This window comes from Carcharodon carcharias, chromosome 11 (assembly GCF_017639515.1).
Source record: "Carcharodon carcharias isolate sCarCar2 chromosome 11, sCarCar2.pri, whole genome shotgun sequence".
NCBI lineage: Eukaryota > Metazoa > Chordata > Chondrichthyes > Lamniformes > Lamnidae > Carcharodon > Carcharodon carcharias.
In genome coordinates, this window is record NC_054477.1 from 6,366,951 (window position 1) to 6,388,555 (window position 21,605).

The following is a 21,605-nucleotide window of genomic DNA, read 5'->3' on the forward strand; positions in this document are numbered from 1 at the left end:
TAACAAGCTGAATGTTAAACACGGACCCGAGCTCCACAAACTGGCAACAATCTGGTGAAAAGTGTCACAAGCGAATACCCAGTCAAGATCAGCTTCGGTGTGTAGGTTCTCCCACCCTAGACCCCAAGCAGTGAGGAGTTCTGACACTATAAAATACAACAAACCAATCCAATAAATTGTGGGCAGCCAGTATTCCTGTCAAGCAGGGGTGCAGGGTTGTTTTAACCCACCCCCACTATACCATTGCACCCTGAGTTTATCAGAAAGCACCACAGTTATCTGGTTGGCAGAAGGCTAGATTAAACCCTTTCTGAAATGTGTGGTCAATAGCTGACAGATGCGAGAGTCACTCTGAACCTTCCTCTCCTTTCCCAAAAAGTGTCTCATTGGGAGAGAGCCTTTCAGCTCTACAGCAGTGTAGAGATATTGAAAAGCCATACAAGATGACAACTGTGATGGCAGGATGCTCAACGCTTCACATCCATTCACACAGCAAGTTTTCTGCTGCTCCACTTAACCCAAGCCTGCTGTCCTTACCCAGACTGAGTTTAAATGTGACGCTGGTCCAGCATGAACATGTTGAACTATTAACGGCCCTCTGAACTGCCTTAGCAAACCACTCAACTGTAACAAACAGAAGGCCCACCATAACCTTCTTTGGGACACCTAGGGGCGGGCAATAAACGTTAGACTTATAAGAATGAATTTAAAGTAAAAGGATTGTTTGGGTGAAGAGGTGTGATTTCCTACTATTACACTGAGTTCTGTTCTTTTCTGCAAAACAAGTTAGCTCATCCAAGCCTGGCTCCGGCTCTCTTGGCCCCACAACCCCTCTTTCCCCCCAACAAACCTCTCTCCCCCACTGTTAAGGCAATGCAAACCTCCGCTCCATGTAAAGCTAGGTTGGACAAAAAGAGCATTGAATAGCTCAGCACATCAGAAAGCTTCTTCACTATTCCTACCTCCAATAGCTCCTTTCGTTCTCAAAACTGTGGAGTTACTTTCAAATTCCACAGAAGGATATTTTCCTTGAACACAATCTAGTACAGCAACTCCTGTTACCCTCTGCTCATCCCACAGAATACTTACAAAACCACACGCACACAGATTGTAAAAGGCATGTGGGACATAACTGTTAAGAGTTGCGTTAACAAGACCGCGGTGTTTTCCAAGAGGATTGCATTATTTGACCCATGATGCACACTCCCAGTAGCTGGGCACAGAGTGACCCAGCACTGCAATGTGCACACGTGTGGACACTGGGCAAAAATGAAAGATGGGGTTCTGTTGCGAGGCAGTCACAATCGAACAGCCTGGCAACACTGCCACTGAAGACTCTCCAAAGAACGGCCACGTGGGGAGGGGAAGAGAGAGCAGTCAGATAGCTGCCTGTGCCCACAGGACTCTTATTTGCAAGGGAGCCAATGCTTTCAAGAGAGATGGGGGGATAGAAGTAGGAAAACAGGAGCTGGATCCCGAAGGAGCAGGTTCCAGCTTTTGCTGTTGGTTGTTAAGTGCTTCCAGCGCAATTGAGCAGTGTAGTTTATACTTCCTGTAAAAAGACCGAACCACTACCTGGTCTCAGCTGTCATCAAAGCTTTTCAATCTCACGATGAAAGTCCCTACCTGTTTTTTGAAGACTGGACCCACAGACTGTCCCCAGCACACCCACTTGGGAAAGGAGACCAGTGTCTGAGGAGAGGAAGTCACTCGTTCAATGTTTGATTTTTTGAAAAAAAAATTTTAAAACACATCCAAAGCGCCAACAAAGGTGACAAATCGACATCTGTGGAGCCCGTGGGCACAGGTAGCTCGCCATCAGTAACTGCTGCTCCAAAAGAACCATGCTAGACAGAGCACCCCCACCAAAAATCATAGCCTTCAGTAAAGGAGGAGAAAAATCAAACAGCATTTTATAAATGCTGCCGTACATATTTTAAATTAAAAAAAAGTGTATAACACCCCCCTCAAGTGATTGGGCATGGATTCAACTTCAGTCCAGTCCATTTTTTTTTTTACAGAGGGTTAACAGGAGTGTGGTGGGTATGTTACTGTTCTATAACCCAGAAGCTTGGACTAGTAATCCAGAGTTTTCAAATCCCATTGTGGGCAGTTTTGAGAATTTGGATAAAGTTTTTAAGAAAATCCAGAAATCAAAAGCCAGTACAAGTGACCATGAATCTGTCAGATTGTCATAAAAATCCAACTGGTTCACTCCCATCCTTGAGGCAAGGAAACCTGCCGTTCTTACTTGGTCTGTGTCTGTGTGTGACTCCAGCCCAACAGGAACCTGGCTGACTCAATGCCCTCAGGATGGGCAATAGCTGGCCTTGCCACCATCATCCACAGAGAACAAACCAGTTACTGCATCACTTAGGGGAAGTTCCTGGTCGAGCAACTGGTGAGTTAATAAGATCCCATCAGAGTGCAGAAAAAGGTGCCCTATTTTACCTTAGGCTTTGTGCTATAAAAAGCTGGGGAAATAAACACTAAAGAAAAATTCTGTGACAAAATAATCAAATAAAAGAGCAAGCATGCACACATTTTTAAACATTGCAAAGTGCTTTACATACAGTGAAATATTTTGGATTGTACTGATTTTTTGTGCAGTTAGGTGGGACAGATGAAACTTTTAACATACACAGCAAGATCCACTAAGATAGCCAAACTGCTTTTTTTCACTGTTATTTTGAAGGAGGAACCTAGCCCAGGACAAATCTCGCTCAAGTTTACTTTGGTGTTGCCCCGGCACTATTAGATATAGATAGGTTGAGTGAGTGGCAAAGATCTGGCAAATGGAGTTTAACATGGGGAAAATGTGAAGTTGTTCACTTTGGCAGGAAGAACAAAGAAAGTAGAGTATTACCTAAATGGAGAACGGCTGCATAATTCTGAGGTGCAAAGGGATCTAGGTGTTCCAGTACATGAGTCACAAAAAAGTTAGGCTACAGGTACAGCAAGTAATTAAGGCAGCTAATGGAATGTTATCTTTTATTACAAGAGGGATTGAACATAAAAGTAAGGATGTTATGCTTCAGTTATACAGGGCATTGGCGAGACCGCACTTCCAACAGTGTGCGCAGTTTTGGTCTTATTTAAGGAAAGATGTAAATGCATTGGAGGCTGTTCAGAGGAGGTTTACTAGATTGATACCTGGAATGAGTGGGCTGTCTTATGAGGAAAGGTTGGACAGACTGCACTTGTTTCCACTGGAGTTTAGAAGAGTGAGGGGTGATTTGATTGAAGTTTACAAGATCCTGAACGGCCTTGACAAGGTGGATGTGGAAAGGATGTTTCCTCTTGTGAGTGAGTCCAGAACTCGGGGGCACTGTTTTAAAATTAAGGGTTGCCCTTTTAGGACAGAGATGAGGAGAAATTTTTTCTGAGGGTTGCTTGACTTTGGAACTCTCTGCCTCAGAAGATGGTGGAAGCGGGGTCACTGAATATTTTTAAGGCAGAGGTAGAGTGATTCCCTTGCCTAACAAGCACCTAAGTTATCAGGGTTAGATGGGAAGGTGGAAATTGAAACACAAGGTGATCAACCATGATCTTATTTAATGGCATAGCAGGCTCAAGGGGCTAAATGGTTCCTATTTCTTACGTTCAGCACCTGCACAGTGTTAAAACTGCTTAACGCACGACAGCTATGCAGGGGTTGTTGGGAAATCTCACCCCCTCGAACCCAGTGACTGATGGAAAAACAACATCAGCAAGTGCTGATCCCCAGTGAGGTCCCTTGCTGCACATGCATTGGGGGGGGGGGGCGGCGGCGGCGGTGAAATCACTGCCTGCTGTGCATCTTTGAAGGGGTGCAGCACAGGAGAATGGGCACGTTGCCCTAAGAATCTCCCACAGTGATAGGCTCAAGCGTGACACAGGTACCCTGATTCCTAGTGAATGCATGTCAGGAGCCAGGGTGATAGGGGTGGTGATGGGGTTGCGTGCAGCAGCATTTACAGAGGTGTTTTGATTATAATGAACAAACCCAAAATAAAGATCCCTAATGATTCCAGCTGCTCAAGGGAGTGAGCAGTTGAGAACTAGAGCCCAGGAAAGCGCACAGTTCAATTCCCAATCTATGTGGAGTTAGCCAATCTGCACGTGGACAGTATTTTCAGTGCATGAATTAGCCCCTACACTATTTGGGCTTGTGGAAGTGGAGCAGGAGGGAGACAGTTACTGTTTCTGCTCATTCACTGAGCATCCCTGCTCAAAACAACAATGTGCACATAATGGTGCAAAATGTCCCAAGATACTCCACAGGAGAGTTATCAAAACAAAATCGGGCACAGGCCGTAGAAGGAAATCCAAGGAGGATGAGAGAGAGGGGCACAGAGGCAGAGAGGTTTAGGGAGGGAATCCCAAAGCTTAGGGCACAGACAGCTGAAGGCATGGCCACTAATGGTGGAGTGAGTAAATTGGGGATCAGCAAGTCAGAATTGCAGCAGTGCAGAGACATCAGAAGGTAGCGGGGTTGGGTGAGCTGCAGAGATGGGGGTTGGCAAAGCTGTGGAGAGATTTGAAAGTAAGAGGAGAATTTTAAAAATGGAGGCACTGGCAGGCCAGGACCAATGGAGGTCAGTGAGTACCAGGGGCGCTGGGTGAACAGGACTGGTGCGAGTAAGTATATAGACAGCTGAGTTCTGGATAAGTTGAAGATGAGGGGGGACATCCAGGACAGGGTCTCACTCGGTTAACCATCTGCAATGGCCAAACTTCCTTCCAATACTCTATCCAGAGCTGGATAAATGGCACATGGGCAAAGTATCAGGGAGTTACTGGAACTGGGCATAAATAGAACGACATTAATATCAGCATGAGGAGGTAGGAGGGAATTAATTAACACATTGATGCCACACATCCATATTGTAGGGACCTCAGATTTAACCATCATCTTACCCCTCAGTACTCTGAAATGTGCAACTCCCCCCACATATCTCCCGTAAATGAAAGCACCAATTTGGAATGTACCAGGCTGCAGCCCATTCTGAACAGTCAATGAACTCACTTGCTCCAAAGCCAGTTTTGGGCTGTCCGAAGTTGAATCCTCCAGTTGGGTTTGCTGGAGTAGCTCCAAATAGCCCAGTGCCAGCGCTGGATGTTGCAGTCGAGGTGCCAAACAGACCACCACCTCCCCCAAGGGGGGCCTGTGGTCCTTTACGGCCAGCTGTGTAATCCTCCAAACGTAGCTCCTGGACAAAGCAAAATCGCACAAAGTGTTAATGGGGGAAGAATAAGCTGTCAGTGATCAGGAATAGGAATCCTATTTGATTTATCGCTCCATTCTTTAGCCTAAAGGTGCCGAGATCAGTTAATTCAGTATGATGGAGAGTAAGGCAGTGTAGTGAGAATGTTACTAGACTGGGAATCCAGAGGCCTGCACTAGTAATCCAAAGAACATGAGTTCACTTCCTAGCACAGCAGTTTTGGGAATACAAATTCAGTTTCGCTTTAAATCTATCAATAAAAACTTGGCTCCAGTTAAAATGACCCTGGAGCTGTTAGATTGTTCTAAAATTCCAGAGGATTCGCTCATGTCCTTTACTGAAGGAAACTTGCCATCCTTCCCAGTCTCGTTCTATATGTGTCTCTGGTCCTGTACCGTGGTTGACCTACCAAGTTGTATAAAATTGCATAACTACTATGATCCATATGCTTTTTGGAAAAGCCTATATTTTGTTTTTTGGAAGGCCCCTTTAAGACCAAATGAAACTAGGATAGTTCTGCAAAGGGGATAATTAGTTTTCCTGGGTGTGAATTCATTAGACTTCTGAGAAATACCCATGTGACCCAAGGTTGCTATGGGTATGAAAGCTAAAAGGCAAAGGGTAAATAGACAGCTATTTAGGGATTACAAATGGTATCAGAACTGCAGTTCAGAACAGATCCTGCAGAAGAATAGGGAGAAAACTTTAAGAATAGAGCACAGACTGTATTACTGTGTGTGTTATACAATTAGAAAGGACAGAGCTGAAGACAGGGAGAGCAGGGATTGTGGAGTGGACAAGACACTTACTGCTGCTGTTTCAGATTTGCCAAAGTCACCCAGACCGTTTAAGGGATTCAGGAAAGGGAGTCTCTGGGGATTCTGTGCCATCAAGAGTGTAATGAACCTAGCTAATGAACCTAACTATGGAGGTTCCGCAGCAGGTGCTGCTTGGATATTGACCGTTTCCGAGAACTTTGAATGGAACACAGCTGCCAATGAAAGCAATTTGAGGGGCAAATCCATTGAGTGGGATGCGAGCAATCTCATATGCCGGAGGTCGGGTTGGAAAGACAGGGATTGCATTTGGCAACACATTTGTGTTGGAAGTGATGCAAGTGCTTGAAACCATGCGAGGCATATTGTTGTTGTATGGACGTTTAAGGTGAAATTTACCTTTTGATTTGAAGTATTGTTTGCCTATTAATGGTTGATGTATGTTGATTTTAGTTGGCTCATTGAGAGTATAATTTTTAGAAAGTGAAATCCTGTCCATCTGTTTTCTTTCCATTGGTGTCATGGAAATTCCTTTAAAAGTCATCAGTCTCTATAGGGATCGTAATATTACGCATGAGTAATGAATGCTATTCTTACCAGAAACCACTTCCACAAAGGTACTCACCTCCAGTGACTTGGTCTCATACTCCTTCATGGCTGTGATACACTGGTGTTTGGTGCTAATGTTAGTGCTGACTCCAGACTTCACCATTGTGTCTGTGCCTGTTGGGGGCTGCAGGTATATGAAAGGCAAACAAATATAGTGGAATTAATGCAGCACAGCACTTGGATGAGATACTGTGCAGAGCTTTAAGCAACTAAAGTCTGTTGAAAATAAACTCCACCTCCCTTACACCGCCTCACTTCCCCCGACATCCTGCCTGTAAACAGCTCACCCGGAGGTCTGCCGATTCAAGCTGGGACCTGGCAACTCGACTCTCTCAGTACCACAATGGTTGGCTGGTAGAGCTGCCCAAATTCACATTGTTCAGCATTTCCTGCTCTCAATCTGACACCAGTTGAGAGGCGATAATTATTAAAACATGCCATCAGCCAGTTCAGAAATTCCCAATGCAGTCTCAGAATAATGTAGCTGTTAGCTTCCGACTCGGTGCTCGGAGTAGGATCAACACGTATTTTACGACTGAGTGCTAATAAGTGTCCCTGGGCCATGGGCTACAATATACTGCTACAAGGCTAAATATCCACTGCAACTCCTTTCTCTACCCTCAACTTGCACAGCATCTAATTTACCCCACTTAAAACAGTGGAAAACTTGGGGAGATGGTGGTGTAGTGGTAATGTCACTCTCGGGGTAGGGGCTCAAGTCCCACCATGGTACTTAGAATTTAAATTCAATGAATAAAATCTAGAATTGAAAGCTGGTCTCAGTAGTGGTGACCATGAAACTATCATCGATTGTCATCAAAACCCATCTGGTTCACTAATGTCCTTTCGGGGAGGAAATCTGCCGTCCTTACCTGGTCTGGCCTACATGTGACTCCAGATCTACAGCATTGCGGAGGACTCTTAACTGCCCTCTGAAATGGCCCAGAAAGGGCAGTTAGGGATGGGCAACAAATGCTGGCCTTGCCAGCAACACCCACATCCCATGAAAGAATGAAAAGAAAAAGTGCACAGTTCAGCACTGCAGAAGTCTCGACCCCCCCCACCCCCAAAAGACCACATCGTACTCACGTTGAATTTAACAGTAGTTCCTGTAGGGGCAGCCGTGCTGAAGGTAGTTCCCCCAAACAAAGTCGCCGAGGTCCCGCCGAAAGGATTAGAGGCTGTGCTGGTGGTGCCGAATAGGCCGCCTCCAGTCGTGCTGGTTCCGAAAGCTGAAAACAGGAGCACGGAGACGCTGAATTCCCCCGAGTACACAAATATTATGAGTGCCCTTGCACATCGCAGCACGTGTTCTGCTCACCCCTCTGCTATCGCCCGCATGAACCATGAACCCTGCCACTCCGGAGGTAAGGCTCCAAGTTCACCACTGTGAACTCAAGTTGCTCAGCACTGGATTTAAAGCCAGACTGTGAAAAGGGCTCACAGAAGATGAACAGGCTGTACGCAACAGACAGTACCTGGGGAACTTCCAACTCTCAGAGGCGCTTAAACAACAACATAAAAAAGGACATAAATTTAAATAGCTCCATTCACGATACCCCAGGGCACTTTCCAGCCAATGAAGTACTTCTGAAATGTATTCATTGATGCAATGCAGGAAACACGGCAGCCAATTTTCACACAGTAAGATCCCACAAACAGCAATCAAATAAATAACTAGATAAGTATTAGCCAGGTCACCAGGAAGGACTCGCGTGCTCTTCTTCGAAATATTGACCATGGGATTTTTTTTTTTTACATTCACCCAAGAGGGCAGATGGGGCCTTGGTTTAATGTCTCCTCTGAAAGACAGTATAGCATTCTCTCAGATTTACACCAGCAGTGTCAGCTTGGAGATTATGACTCAAGTGTCTGGACTGGGACTTGTACTTACGATGTTCTGACTAAGAGTTGCGACAGTGGTACCCACTGGGCCATGGCTAAACCTCCAAATTCAGCCCATCATGCCTCCGACCAGACCATACCAGGAAGGCCATGCATGCACCAGACTCGCTACAACTCTTCACATTCAATGAATTATCGTGCAGCGACCACCTCGTATGCCAACTGTGCAGCCACCTGGTGTTGCAATAAAATCCAGCAAGGAGATGACAAAGTTTCCCCAGGGCAGTTAGCTGAGGTAGGTAAATTGCACCGGTACCCAGGGAGAACTCTTCAGAGTAGGCATGGGACCTGTAATGCTCAAATGAACATCCAAACCCAGGCTCGTTTGAGGCGTCTTGTGTCTCTGATAATGCAGTGCTGCCCTGGAACAGAGGCTACGTGAAGTAGTCAAGGCCAAGATAAATCTGCCTTCTCTGCTCCCCAATCCCTGACAAAAGCCATGCTTACTTCCAAAGCCTCCGGCAGGCTTGCTCTGTGTGAAGGCATTGCTCTGCTGATTAGAGAAGAGGCCCCCGGTGGTCGCGCCCCCAAACAAGCTGTTGGATGTCGGCGTGCCAAAACCAAAGCCGGCATTGGTGGATGATGTTGCCGGCTGCCCAAAACTATTGGAGCCGAACAGTCCTCCTAGAAAGATAACCAAGATGTTAGCAGGTTTGACAACAGAGCATGTGGCAGTTGATGTGATGAGTTTGTGCTCAATATAAGAAACAAAGATGTTTTACAGTTGGAAAGAAATAACTTGCATTTATATAGCACTTTTCATAACCTTAAGATGTCCCAAAGCACTTTACAGTACTTTTGAAGTGTAGTCACCATGGTAATTTTCACACAGGAAGCTCTCAAACAGGGGTGATCATCTGTTTTTTACAACATTGTTTGAGGGATAAATATTGGCCAGAGCACAGGGAAATGCCCTGCTCTTCTTTGAAAGAGTGTCCAAGGATCTTTCACATCCATCCAAGTGAGCAGACAGGGCCATGGCTTAATGCTTCATAAGAACATAAGAACTGGGAGTAGACAATCGAGCCCCTTGAGCCTGCTCCGCCATTCAATACGATCATGGCTGATCTCATTTTGGCCTCAACTCCAATTTCCCACCCTCTCCCCATAACCTTTCAACCCCTTACTAATTAAAAATCTGTCTATCTCCTTAAATTTATTCAACCTCCCGGCATCCACTGCACTCTGAGGTAGTGACTTCCACAAATTCACGACCCTTTAAGTAATTCCTCCTTATCTCTGATTTAAATCCATCACCTCTTAGCCTAAAACTATGGCCTCTCGTTCTAGAATGGCCCACAAGGGGAAACATCCACTCCATGTCTACTTTGTCTATCCCCTTTAGCATCTTATATACCTCAATTAGATCTCCTCTCATCCTTCTAAACTCTAGTGAGTATAGGCTTAGACTGCTCAATCTCTCCTCATAAGACAAGCCCCGCATCTCTGGAATCAATCTAGTGAACCTCCTCTGAACCGCCTCCAATGCAACTACATCCTTCCTTAAGTAAGGGGACCAAAACTGTGCACAGTACTCCAGGTGTGGGCTCACCAAGCCTTGTACAGTTGCAACAACACTTCCCTATTTTTATATTCTATTCCTTTAACAATAAATGCCAAAATTCCATTTGCCTTCCTTATTACCTGCTGTACCTGCAGACTAGCTTTCAGTGATTCATGCACGAGGACACCCAGATCCCTCTGTACTGAAGCATTCTGAAGTTTCTCTCCATTTAAATAATAAGTCGCCTTTTCATTTTTCCAACCAAAAGGGATAATCTCACACTTATCCACGTTAAACTCCATCTGCCAAATTTTGGCCCATTCACTTAACCTGTCTATATCCATTTGTAAATTTCTTATTTCTTCAATGCAACTTACTTTCCCACCTATTTTGGTGTCATCTGCAAATTTAGCTATAGTACCTTCTACCCCTGAATCCAAGTCATTAATATAGATTGTAAATAGTTGGGGCCTAAGGACCGAACCCCGTGGTACCCGAATAGTTAAAGCTTGCCATCCAGAAAAAGACCCATTTATCCCGACTCTCTGCTTTCAATTGGTTAGCCAATCCACTATCCAAGCTAATATATTACCCCTAGCGCCGTGTGATCTTATCTTGTGTATTAATCTCTTGAGCGGCACCTTATCAAAGGCCTTCTGGAAGTCCAGATATACTACATCTACAGGATCCCCATTATCCACTTTGCTTGTTACATCTTCAAAGAACACTAGCAAATTAGTCAAACATGATTTACTCTTCATAAAACCATGCTGACCCTGATGGATTGCATTTTGACTTTCCAAATGCCCCATTACTACTTCATTAATAATGCATTCCAACAATTTCCCAATGACAGACGTTAAACTAACTGGTCTATAGTTTCCGACTTTCTGCCTCCCCAACTTTTTGAATAAATTAGCATTTTTCCAATCCACTGGAACCTTTCCAGAATCCAGGGAATTTTGGAATATTATAGCCAATGCATCCACTATCTCCGCTTCCTTTAAGACCCTGGGATGTAGCCATCAGGTCCTGGGGACTTGTCACCCTTTAATCCCAATAGTTTGCTCAGTACTTTTTCTCTAGTGATGGCGATTGTTCTAAGTTCCTCCTTCTCTATAGCCTCTGCACTACCTGCTACTATTGGGGTGGTACTAGTGTCCTCCACTGTGAAAACTGAGGCAAAATATTGATTAAGTGTCTACCATTTCTGCGTTCCCCATTATTAACTCCCCAGTCTGGTCCTCCAAGGGACCAACATTCACTTTAGCTACTCTCTTTCCTTTTATATACTTGTAGAAGCTTTTGCTATCAGTTTTTACATTTTGCGCTAGTTTTCTTTCATAATTTACCTTTGCTCTTTTTATTATTTTTTTGGTCACCCTCTGTTGATCTTTAAAAGTTTCCCAATCTTTCAACCTGTCACTGACCTTTGCAATTTGGTATGGCTTAGTTTTTGCCTTTAAGTTATCTTTTAACTTCCTTGCTTAACCATGGATGCCTTTTCCTCCTCTTACCATCCCCCTCATCTGAAAGGCTGCCTCTTCAACAGTACACAGAAACACTCTCGGTACTGCACTGAGATCCTATTATTTTGTGTTCAAGGCCTGGAGTGAGATTTGAACCCACGACCGTCGGATTCAGGAGGCAAGACTGCTAGCCAGAGCTGGCACCTTGGCAAAAACCCAGCCTCTTCACTGATATCCAGTAGCCAACCCCACCCAGTCTAGTTTACATGATTCCAGTGCCACACCATGGGGGTGATTCGAAGCTTTCTTGCAAAACAGGGAGAGGAATCGCATCTTATGAACACATAATTAAAAGGGTTTAAATGCCGTTTCCAATTGTCAGCCTTAATCTTCAACCAACATAACATATAACCATATAATCTATTTGTTATGAAGTATAGTCACTGTTGGAATGTAGGAAACACAGCTTTCTTTGTCCATGGTCAAAAACATCACAATCAAAGGTTAGCAAGAAGCAGTAGAACGAGAACCCATTCCCCACCTGGTTTGTTTTGAGTGCTCCCAAAGAGTCCACCACCAGTATTAGTGGCTGCACCAAATCCGGCTGTGGCTGCACCGAATCCACCAAACCCTGGAGTAGCCGTATCTGAAAAACAGGAAATCACAGGCCTTTAGGTTCCTGCTGTGGAGGTGACCAGAGAACATAAGAAAGAGGAGTGGGCCATTCACTCCCTCCAGTCTGCTCCATCACTTAATAAGATTATGGTCGACCATCATCCTTAACTCCACTTTCCCGTCTTACCCCCAAATCTCTCGATACCCTTAGCATCTAAAACTCCAATCGCGACAAACTCAACAACTGAGCGGCCACAGCCCTCCCATGTCCAGGATTCCAAAAGTGCTGGGAGTGTTTTTTCCTTAGGCCTATGAGGCTAATGGAGGGGGGGTTTAATAGCGACATTTTGATAAAGGGAAAGTGTTTCCAGTGGTAGGTAAGCCCAGGCCACAGATTTAAGCTAATTGGCAAAAGAACTGAGGGAGGGATATGGAGGATTTTTACTTCCACCCACCTCAGGAGAGAAATGTAAAGAGTGAAAAACTTGTCCTGCTACTCCAATCTACAGACTTCCAAGTCCAGCCTTGGCAACACCACCAGCAGATTTCGCTCAATTCCACCTTTTCAACCTAGGCAGTCTCCTGCAATAAAAGGAACCCTTTAACCTGACCCCTGCCCCAAGAACAGTGAGGAGATTGGTGTAACGGAGATTGTGTGTGGTGCAGTGGTTACAGCACTGAACTATTAGGTCAGAGAAGACAAGATCATTTCCCAGTTTGAGAATTTCAATTTCAGTCTTAAATAAATTTGGGCAAATGATCCGGTATCAGTAAAAAAGTGTCCAGGAAGTGGCCGACTGTTCCAAAACTCCAACATTATCATGAACGTCCTTTAGTGTACAGAACTGGCCCCCTTAACCAAGGAAGAAGCAACTTGCCTTTGAGAGAAGGTGCTACAAAGGTTGGTGAGAATAATTTCTGGGCTGAGAAGGCTGTCCTGACAGATGGAGTAGAATGGGCCTATATAGAATGAGAGGGGATCACATTGAAACATACAAGATTCTCAGAGGCAATAACAGGATAGATGCTGAGAAGACTGTCCCCACCACTTTTCATTGTGTATGGCCTATCCAGCCCAGTGTGCAGGGGTACCTTCACACACAGTTTCACAAAGCAGCACACACGCAGCATCAGGGGAGGAGAAGCCTGAGTGACTTGTACAATAGCTTCCAGGTTGCTGACCAGCCATGTTGAGTGCAGTTGACAGTGAACGTTGACATCAGACTCATCGACTGGCTGCTGGACTGTTGTGAAGACCCAGCTGGTTAACTGGCATCTTTCAGGGAAGGGAAGCTGGTGTCCTTACTTGGTCCGGTCTAAATTGTGACTTCAGTCCCACACTATGTGGCATGCTGACCAGCCAATGATAGTCAATGCTCACTTCACCCACTTCCTGAAAACAAAACGCAGAGAGTGAACTTACTTTGTCCGAATGCTGACGTGGTGAATCCACTGGTGTTGCCGAAGGTGGGCGTGCCAAACTGTGACTTATTAAACATCTTGCCAGGTTATGAAGATCACAGGTGACTGTGGAGAAAAACAGACCCAGCGGAGGAATCAATCACCTAGAATATCAAAAACGCCTAACAACGCTGCCCTGAGGATTTCAGTATAAGGAGTGAAATATTGACAGAGTCTCCCTCTAACCCACGAGAAACACTGAACACGAGAATTCTCTCTCTCCAAACTTGGAGTATGTGTGTTAGGTACAGATCTGTTACCGGGGGTGATTGGGAGTAGTTTAAAAAGGCATAAGTAGAGCATTGTAATCCATTAGGCAACCAATGAGGTGTCACACAAAAAGTTAATACACAAGTGTTGTGGTAATATATTAGCATGGCTAGAGAATAGGTTAATGCACAGGAAACAGAGATTGGGGGTAAATGGTGCAATTTAATGTCACCAGTCTGTAACTAGTGGAGCACCTCAAGGATCACAGCTGAGGCTTCAGCCATTTACAATCTACATTAATGACTTAGACAAAGCAGAGAGCAATGTATCAAAGTTTGCTGCCAATACAAAGCTGGGTGGAAATGCAAGCTGTGGGGAGGATACAGAGCCTGTAAAGAGATATAGACAGGTTAAATGAGTGGGCATCAAGGTGGCAGATGGAGTAGAATGTTAGAAAGTGAAAGGTTATTCACTTTGGTTGGAAGAATAAAAAGCAGAACTTGTTTTTTTAAAAAGATGAGCAAGTTGGAAGTGTTGATGTTATGACCAATGCAGTTGGTAAAACGGAGTTGTTTAAAAATCCCAGAGGGAAGCTTTAAACAACTGTCATAACCTATAATTTTAAGTGTTTGAGATGTGGCTCTAAATTCAGGAATCAGGCATCAGTTCTTGAGGTTTTACATTAAGCTAATTGAAACATTTCATTAATTTACACAGGTTAAAAATATATATATACACATGGCTATAAATTACTATCCTAACTTTTAACAAATCCCCAAACTAATCTTCATTAAGACAACAGCAACCCATAGACTTAACCAAACACCAGGCAAAGCATTTTCACCATACAAATTCAAAATGAGGTTCCTTTCACTGTGTTGGAGGTTTGCAGCTGCCTTTTGATCTCACATTGCCTCTGCTCTGCACACCCGAAAACTACTGAAGTTATACCTACCACCACTCTCATTGTCTCACCATTCTCTTTGAACTTTACCTTTTAACAATGAAACCCCTTTCATTGTACCAATTTTATTAGTAATATAAACATATTGCTTCGTATCTGCTAGAAAAGCATCAAGTTTTCACCCGACTTCTTGAATGCTCTATTCAAAAAATGCAAATGCATGCTTTCTCTGTTTATATCTCAAACTGGTACATATCAAAACACCCAGACTAGCTGTCTTTAATCCAATTAAGACACACCCACAGACTAAACCTCTATTTTAAAAGAAAAATATTTTCCATAATATATACATTAATAGCTTCATGACAATGTTCAAAGAGACTTGGCGTGGTCATACAAGGAACACAAGGTAAGCATGCATGTGCAGCAAGCATTAGGAAGGCAAATGACATGTTGACCTTTACTGCAAGGGGATTGGAGAACAAGAATAAAGAAGTCTTGCTAAAGTTGTAAAGGGAACATCTGGAATTCCTTGTGCAGTTTTGGTCTCCACATTTAAGAAAGGATATACCTGCATTGGAGGCGGTACAGTGAAGGTTCACTAAGTTAGTCCCTGGGAAAGAGGGTTATCCTACTGAGTGACTCAGTAAACTGGGCTTATATTCTCTGGAATTTAGTAGAACAAGAGGCAATGTCATTGAAACAGTCAAGATTCTAAGGGGCTCAAGATAAGGGGCTGATATTTAGGACTGAGAGGAGGAGAAATTACTTCACTCAGAGGGTTGTAAATCTTTGGAATTCTCTACCCCAGAGGGTTGTGGATGCTCCATCATTGAACACGTTTAAGGCTTGAATAGAAAAATTTTTGGTCTTACAGTTAAAGGATATGGGGATTGGGAGGAAAAATGGAGTTGATGCCCAAGATCAGCCATGATCGTATTGAATGACAGAGCAGGCTCGACGGACTGAAAGTTCCAGTCCTGCCTCTATTCGTTATGCTCTAATTAAGTGAACTGGTTGCAGCTCGGTGTTTTCTAGTTTACTGGTGCCAATACACTGAAGAATTCACTGCTGCCACAATAGCTTACATTTAAATTATGAAGTGTCTTCCAAATATACCAGGCCTTGAACTCCAAAAAACAACCCAAAGAGCCTTAGGGAAGATAACCAGAAATGAATAGACACTGAGCCAAAGAACAGGTGACAAAGCCCACAGATTCCAGGCAGATTTTAAAATGGAGGTGGTTAAAGGATTAGTGAGAGGTGAACTTGTAAGAGAGAGAGAGATGAAGAAGATTACAGAAGGAATTTCAGAGCTTAGGACGATGCACAACTACCAATGAGAATAGTGGCAATGATACTGGGCGAGTAATCCAGACACCTGCACTAATGCTGTAGAAACATGAAATCAAATCCCACCATGGCAGCGAGAGAATTTCTATAACCTCCTCCAACCCCACAATCCTCCCAGGCTACTGCATTTCTCCAACATTTTTCCAATTTTTAAAATTCATTCTTGGGGTGCGTGCATCACTGACAAGGCCAGCATTTGTTGCCCATTTCTAATTGCCCTTGAGAAGGAGACCAATACTGTACACAATAAAAATATAAATAAAAACAAAAAACTGCGGATGCTGGAAATCCAAAACAAAATTACTGTACACAATATTCCAGATGTGGTCTCACCCGTACAACTGAAGCATAACCTCCCTACTTTTGTATTCAGTTCCCCTCACAATAAACAATAACACTCTATTAGCTTTCCTAATTACCTGCTGTACCTGCATACTAACCTTTTGTGATTCATGCACTAGGACACCCAGATCCCTCTGAATCTCAGAGCTCTGCAATCTCACAATTTAGATAATATGCTTCTTTTTTTATTCTTCCCGCCAAAATGAACAATTTTACATTTTTCCACATTATACTCTATTTGCCAGATCTTTGCCCACTCACTTATCCTATGTCCCTTTGCAACCTCCCAAGTCCTCTTTGCCTCTTACTTTCCCACCTATCTTTGTGTTGTCAGCAAATTTAGCAACCATTCCTTCTGTCCCTTCATCCAAGTCATTTATATAAATTGTAAAAAGTTGAGGCCCCAGCACTGATCCCTGTGGCACACCACTCTGTTTTCAACCAGCCAGCCAATCTTCTATCCATGCCAATATGTTACCCACTACGCCATGAGCTTTTATTTTCCACAATAACCTTTGATGTGGCGCCTAATCAAATGCTTTCTGGAAATCTAAGTACAGTACATCCACTGGTTCCCCTTTACCCACAGCACATGTTATTCCTTCAAAGAGCTCCAATAAATTGGTTAAACATGATTTCCCTTTCACAAAACCATGTTGACTCTGCCTGATTTTCAAGCGTTTTTCTAAGTACCTTACCATAAGATCTTTAATAATAGCTTCTAACATTTTACCTATGACAGATGTTAGGCTAAGTGGCCTTTAGTTTCCTGTTTTATGTCTCCCTATCTTTTTGAAGAAAGGGAAGATTCCAATCTAACGGAACCTTCCCCAAATCTAGGGTATTTTGGAAAATTAAAACCAACGCATCAAATACCTCACCAGCCACTTCTTTTAAGATGAAGCCCATCAGGACCAGGCATTTTTCAGCCTGCAGTTCCAACAATTTACTCAGTGCCACTTCCCTGATATTTGCAATTCTCCCCAAGTTCCTTCCTCCCTTCTAATTCCTGACCCTCAGTTATTTCTGGGATGTTACTTGTATCCTCTATAGTGGAGACCGTTCATACCTGTTCATCTACCATCTCCTCATTTTCCATTATTAATTCCCCAGACTCACTTTCTGTAGGGCCACGCTCACTTTATTAACTTTTCTTATTTAAACATCTACAGAAACTCCATTTTAATATTTCAAGCTAGCTTTCTCTCTTACTCCTTAATAATCTTTTAGTCTTTCTTTGGCGATTTTATATTCTGTCTAATCTTCTGACCTGTCACCCATCTTTGCACAATTATATACTTTTTCTTTAAGTTTGATAGTATCGTAAACTTTTTTGGTTAACCACAGACTGTGGGTCCTCCCCTTGGAAATTTCCTTTCTTGTTGGAATGAATCTATAATGTGTATTCTGAAACGTCCCCTTAAATGCTTGCCACTGCATCTCTATTAACCTAGCCCTTAACCTCATTTGCTGGTTTACTTTAGCTAGTTCTGCTTACATGCCCTCATAATTGCCCTTATTTAAGTCTTGGAACCACTCTTCTCTCCCTCGAACTGAATGTAAAATTCAGAATTCTTATGGTGTAGCAGGAGGCCATTCAGCCCATCTTGTCTGCACCATCTCTGTGAGCATTTTAACTTAGTGCCATTTTCCTGTCTTTTCTCCATAACCCTGCACATTGTTTCTATTTAAATCATCCAATGCCATCTTGAATGCTTCAATTGAACCAGCCTTCACCACACTTCTAGGCAGTGCATTCCAAACCCTAACTACTCACTGTGTGAAAGTTTTTCTCACCTCGCATTTGCTTCTTTTGCAAAGCACTTTAAAACAGTGCCCTCTGGTTCTCCATCTGTAATCAAGTGGGAACAGTTTCTCCCTATCTACTCTGTCCAGACCCCTCATGATTTTGAAAACTTCTATCAAGTCTCCTCTTAGCCTTCTCCTCTCCAAGGAAAACAGTCCTAACTTTTCCAATCTTTCCCCATAACTGAAGTGTCTCATCCCTGGAATAATTCTCGTAAACCTCTTCTGCACTCTCTCCAATGCATTCACATCCTTCCTATACAGTGGCACCCAGAACTGTACACAATATTCCAGGTGAGGTCTAACCAGTGTCATATATAAGTTCATCATAACCTCCCTGCTTCTATACTCTATGCCCCTATTAATGAAGCCTAGAATACTGTGTGCTTTAGAAACAGCTCTCTCTACATGTCCTGCCACCTTTAAAGACTTATGTACACATACACCCAGGTCTCTCTGCTCCTGCACACCCTTTAGAATAGTATCCTTTATTTTATACTGTCTCTCCATGTTCCTTGTACCAAAGCATATCACCTCACATTTCTCCGCTTTCAACTTCATCTGCCACCTTTCTGCCCACTCCACCAAAGTGTCAATGTCCTTTTGAAGTTCTACACTGGTCTTCACACAGTTTCTGATTCTCTAAAGCTTTGTGCTGTCTGCAAACTTTGAAATTGTCCCCTGCACACCAAGATCTCGATTTATATATATCAGGAAAAACAAGGGTCCCAGGACTGACCCTCCCGAGGAACTCACTACAAACATTCTTCCAACCTGAAAAATATCCATTAACCATTACTCTCTGTTTCCTATCCCTCAGCCAATGTTGTATCCATGTTGCTACAGTCCCTTTTATTTCAAGACCCATAACTTTCCTCAAGTCTGTTGTGTGGTACTGTATCGAATGCCTTTTGGAAGTCCATATACACCACATCAACAACCTTGCCCTTATCAACCATCTCTGTTACTGCTTCAAAAAACTCCAGCAAGTTAGACAGACATAATTTTCCTTTAACAAATCTGTGCTGACTCTTCCAAATCAATCCACCTTTTTCCATGTTAATTCTATCCCGAATAATTGTTTCTATAAGTTTCCCCAACCATTGACGTTAAACTGACTGGTCTGTAATTGCAGGGCAGATCTGTACAATCTTTTTTGAACAAGGGCGTAATGTTTGCAATTCTCCAGTTCTCTGGCACCTACCCCGAATCCAGGGAAGATTGAAAGATTATTGCCAGTGCCTCTGCAATTTCCACTCTCACTTCCTTCAATATTCTCGGATGCATCTCTTCCGGTCCCAGTGCCTTATTAACTTTAAGTACTGACAGCTTATCCAATATCTCCTCATCAATTTTAAGCCCTTCTAGTGACTGAGTTTCCTCCTCTGTCACCATGGTCTGTGCAGCATCTACCCTCTAGGTAAAGACAGATGCAAAGTCTTTATTTAACAGACATCAGACATGCCTCTTACCTCTATGTGTAAATCCCCCTTTTGGTCCCTGATTGGCCCTACTCCTCCTTTTACCACCCTTTTACTATTGATGTGCTTACAGAATACTTTGGGATTTCCTTTTATGTTAGCTGCTAGTCTTTTTTCAAAATCCCTCTTTGCTTCTCATCCCTTCTGACCTTCAGTATACAGCTTTGTTCTTAGTTGTATTTGCTACCTGACACCTGTCATAAGCACACTTTTTCTTCTTTAACTTAATTTCTATCTCCTTGGTCATCCAGGGAGCTCTAGGTTTGTTTGTCCAACCTTCCCTTTTCAGGGAACATACCTAGATTGTGCTCAAACCATCTCCTCTCTGAAGGTAGCCCATTGTTCAGCTACTGTTTTAAACAGTCAACCTTTGGTTCCAGTCTATCCGGCCCAGCTCCGTTCTTGCCCCATTGAAGTCCGCTCTCCGCCAGTTGATTATTCTTACTCTGGATTGACCAATGTCATCCTAAAGCTTATGATACAATGATCGCTGTCCTCTAAATGTCCACTGTCACTTTGCCTACTTGACCCATCTCATTCCCAAGAGCCAGGTCTAGCAGTGCCTCCTTTCTCGTTAGACTGGACAAAAACTGCTGTAGGAAATTCTCCTGAACACAATCTAGGAACACTTGCCCCTCACACTACCATTATCTGAATCTATATACAGGTAATTAAAGTCCCCCATTATAACTACTCTATGATGTTTACACCTCTCTGTAACTTCCTTACAGATCTGTTCCTCTATATCCTTCCCACTAGCTGGTGGTCTATATATTACACCGAGCAATGTAACTGCACCCTTCTTATTCCTTAGCTCTAGCCAAATCAATTCTGTCATTGAATCCTCGGACACATCCTCTTTCTCCAGTACTGCAATACTCTCCTTAACCAAAAAAGCCAACCCAAATCCTTTTTTCCCTTTCCTATCTTTTCTCAACACCTTGTAACCAGGAATATTTAACACCCAGGTCTGCCCTTCCTTAAGCCAGGTCTCCATTATTGCCACAACATCATAATCCCATAAGGCAATTTGTGCCTATAACCCCCCCATTTTATTAACTCCACTCCGTGCATTCACATCCATGCAGTGTAATCCTGATTTAGACTTCATTACTTGCTCCCTTACTCTGATTCCACCTATTAGCTTACTATTCTCTATTTTAGTGCTATCTGCCTCTCCCAGCATTCTGTGCACCCTGGTATTACTTTCTAATATTCTCTCCTGGTTCCCATGCCCTTGCTGAGTTAGTTTAACCTCCCCCCCCACAACAGCACTAGCGAAACGCCTCGCAAAGAACCGGCTCTGCTCAGATGCAACCTGTCTGACTTGTACAGGTGCAATTTAATATTACGATCGCTGCTACGTTGGGGCACCTTCACTATGAGATCATTAATTAATTCTGTCTTGTTGCACAATAGCAGGTCTACTATAGCCTGCTCTCTGGTCAGCTACAGAATATGTTCTAAGAAACTGTCCTGAAAACACTAAGAGCTCCTTATCTAGGCCACCTTTTCCCATCTGATTTAATCCGTCTATGGTGGTGGCATGAATGACACTTGCTGTGAGTTGCGATAGAGACAGCAGTTTCGGATGAGCTCGAGATTACAGATGAGGGGCAGCCAGGAGTGCATAGCATAGTTGAGTCTCAAAGTAACCAAAGGCAAGGATGAGGGTTTGAGCAGATGAGCTGAGGCAGGGGCAGAGACAGGTGATGTTAGAGGTAGAAATAGGTAGTCTTAGGGTTAATAATAATAGGGTCTTCAGGTCAATTACAAAGGTTGTGAACAGACTGGATCCAGCTCATACAGTGGCCAAGGAGAGTGATGGATTCGAAGACTAGGGAATGGAGTTTGTGGCAGGGCCTGAAGATAATGACTAATCTTCACATTGTTTAACTGGAAGAGGTGCAATCCACTGAACTCACCACAAACTTAGTGAGTGCACTAAGATCTCAGCTGGACA

At 43.5% G+C, this 21,605-nt stretch overlaps 1 protein-coding gene across 3 annotated transcripts in view; it reads right to left on the reverse strand.

The window, feature by feature from the left end:
* Positions 1-21,605, reverse strand: part of nup98 (nucleoporin 98 and 96 precursor) — a 78,743-nt gene that overhangs the window by 53,631 nt on the left and 3,507 nt on the right. For 2 of the 3 annotated variants that reach the window (XM_041198826.1, XM_041198825.1), the window contains exons 2-8: positions 13,509-13,612; positions 12,012-12,116; positions 8,945-9,121; positions 7,682-7,824; positions 6,609-6,716; positions 5,009-5,192; positions 1,627-1,692 (exon numbers count right to left, since the gene is read on the reverse strand). In XM_041198826.1, the coding sequence (XP_041054760.1) occupies positions 1,627-1,692; positions 5,009-5,192; positions 6,609-6,716; positions 7,682-7,824; positions 8,945-9,121; positions 12,012-12,116; positions 13,509-13,584 (859 nt within the window). In that variant the 5' untranslated portion in view covers positions 13,585-13,612. The remainder of the gene's footprint in view (positions 1-1,626; positions 1,693-5,008; positions 5,193-6,608; positions 6,717-7,681; positions 7,825-8,944; positions 9,122-12,011; positions 12,117-13,508; positions 13,613-21,605) is intronic. The other variant, XM_041198827.1, reaches the window with a different exon arrangement.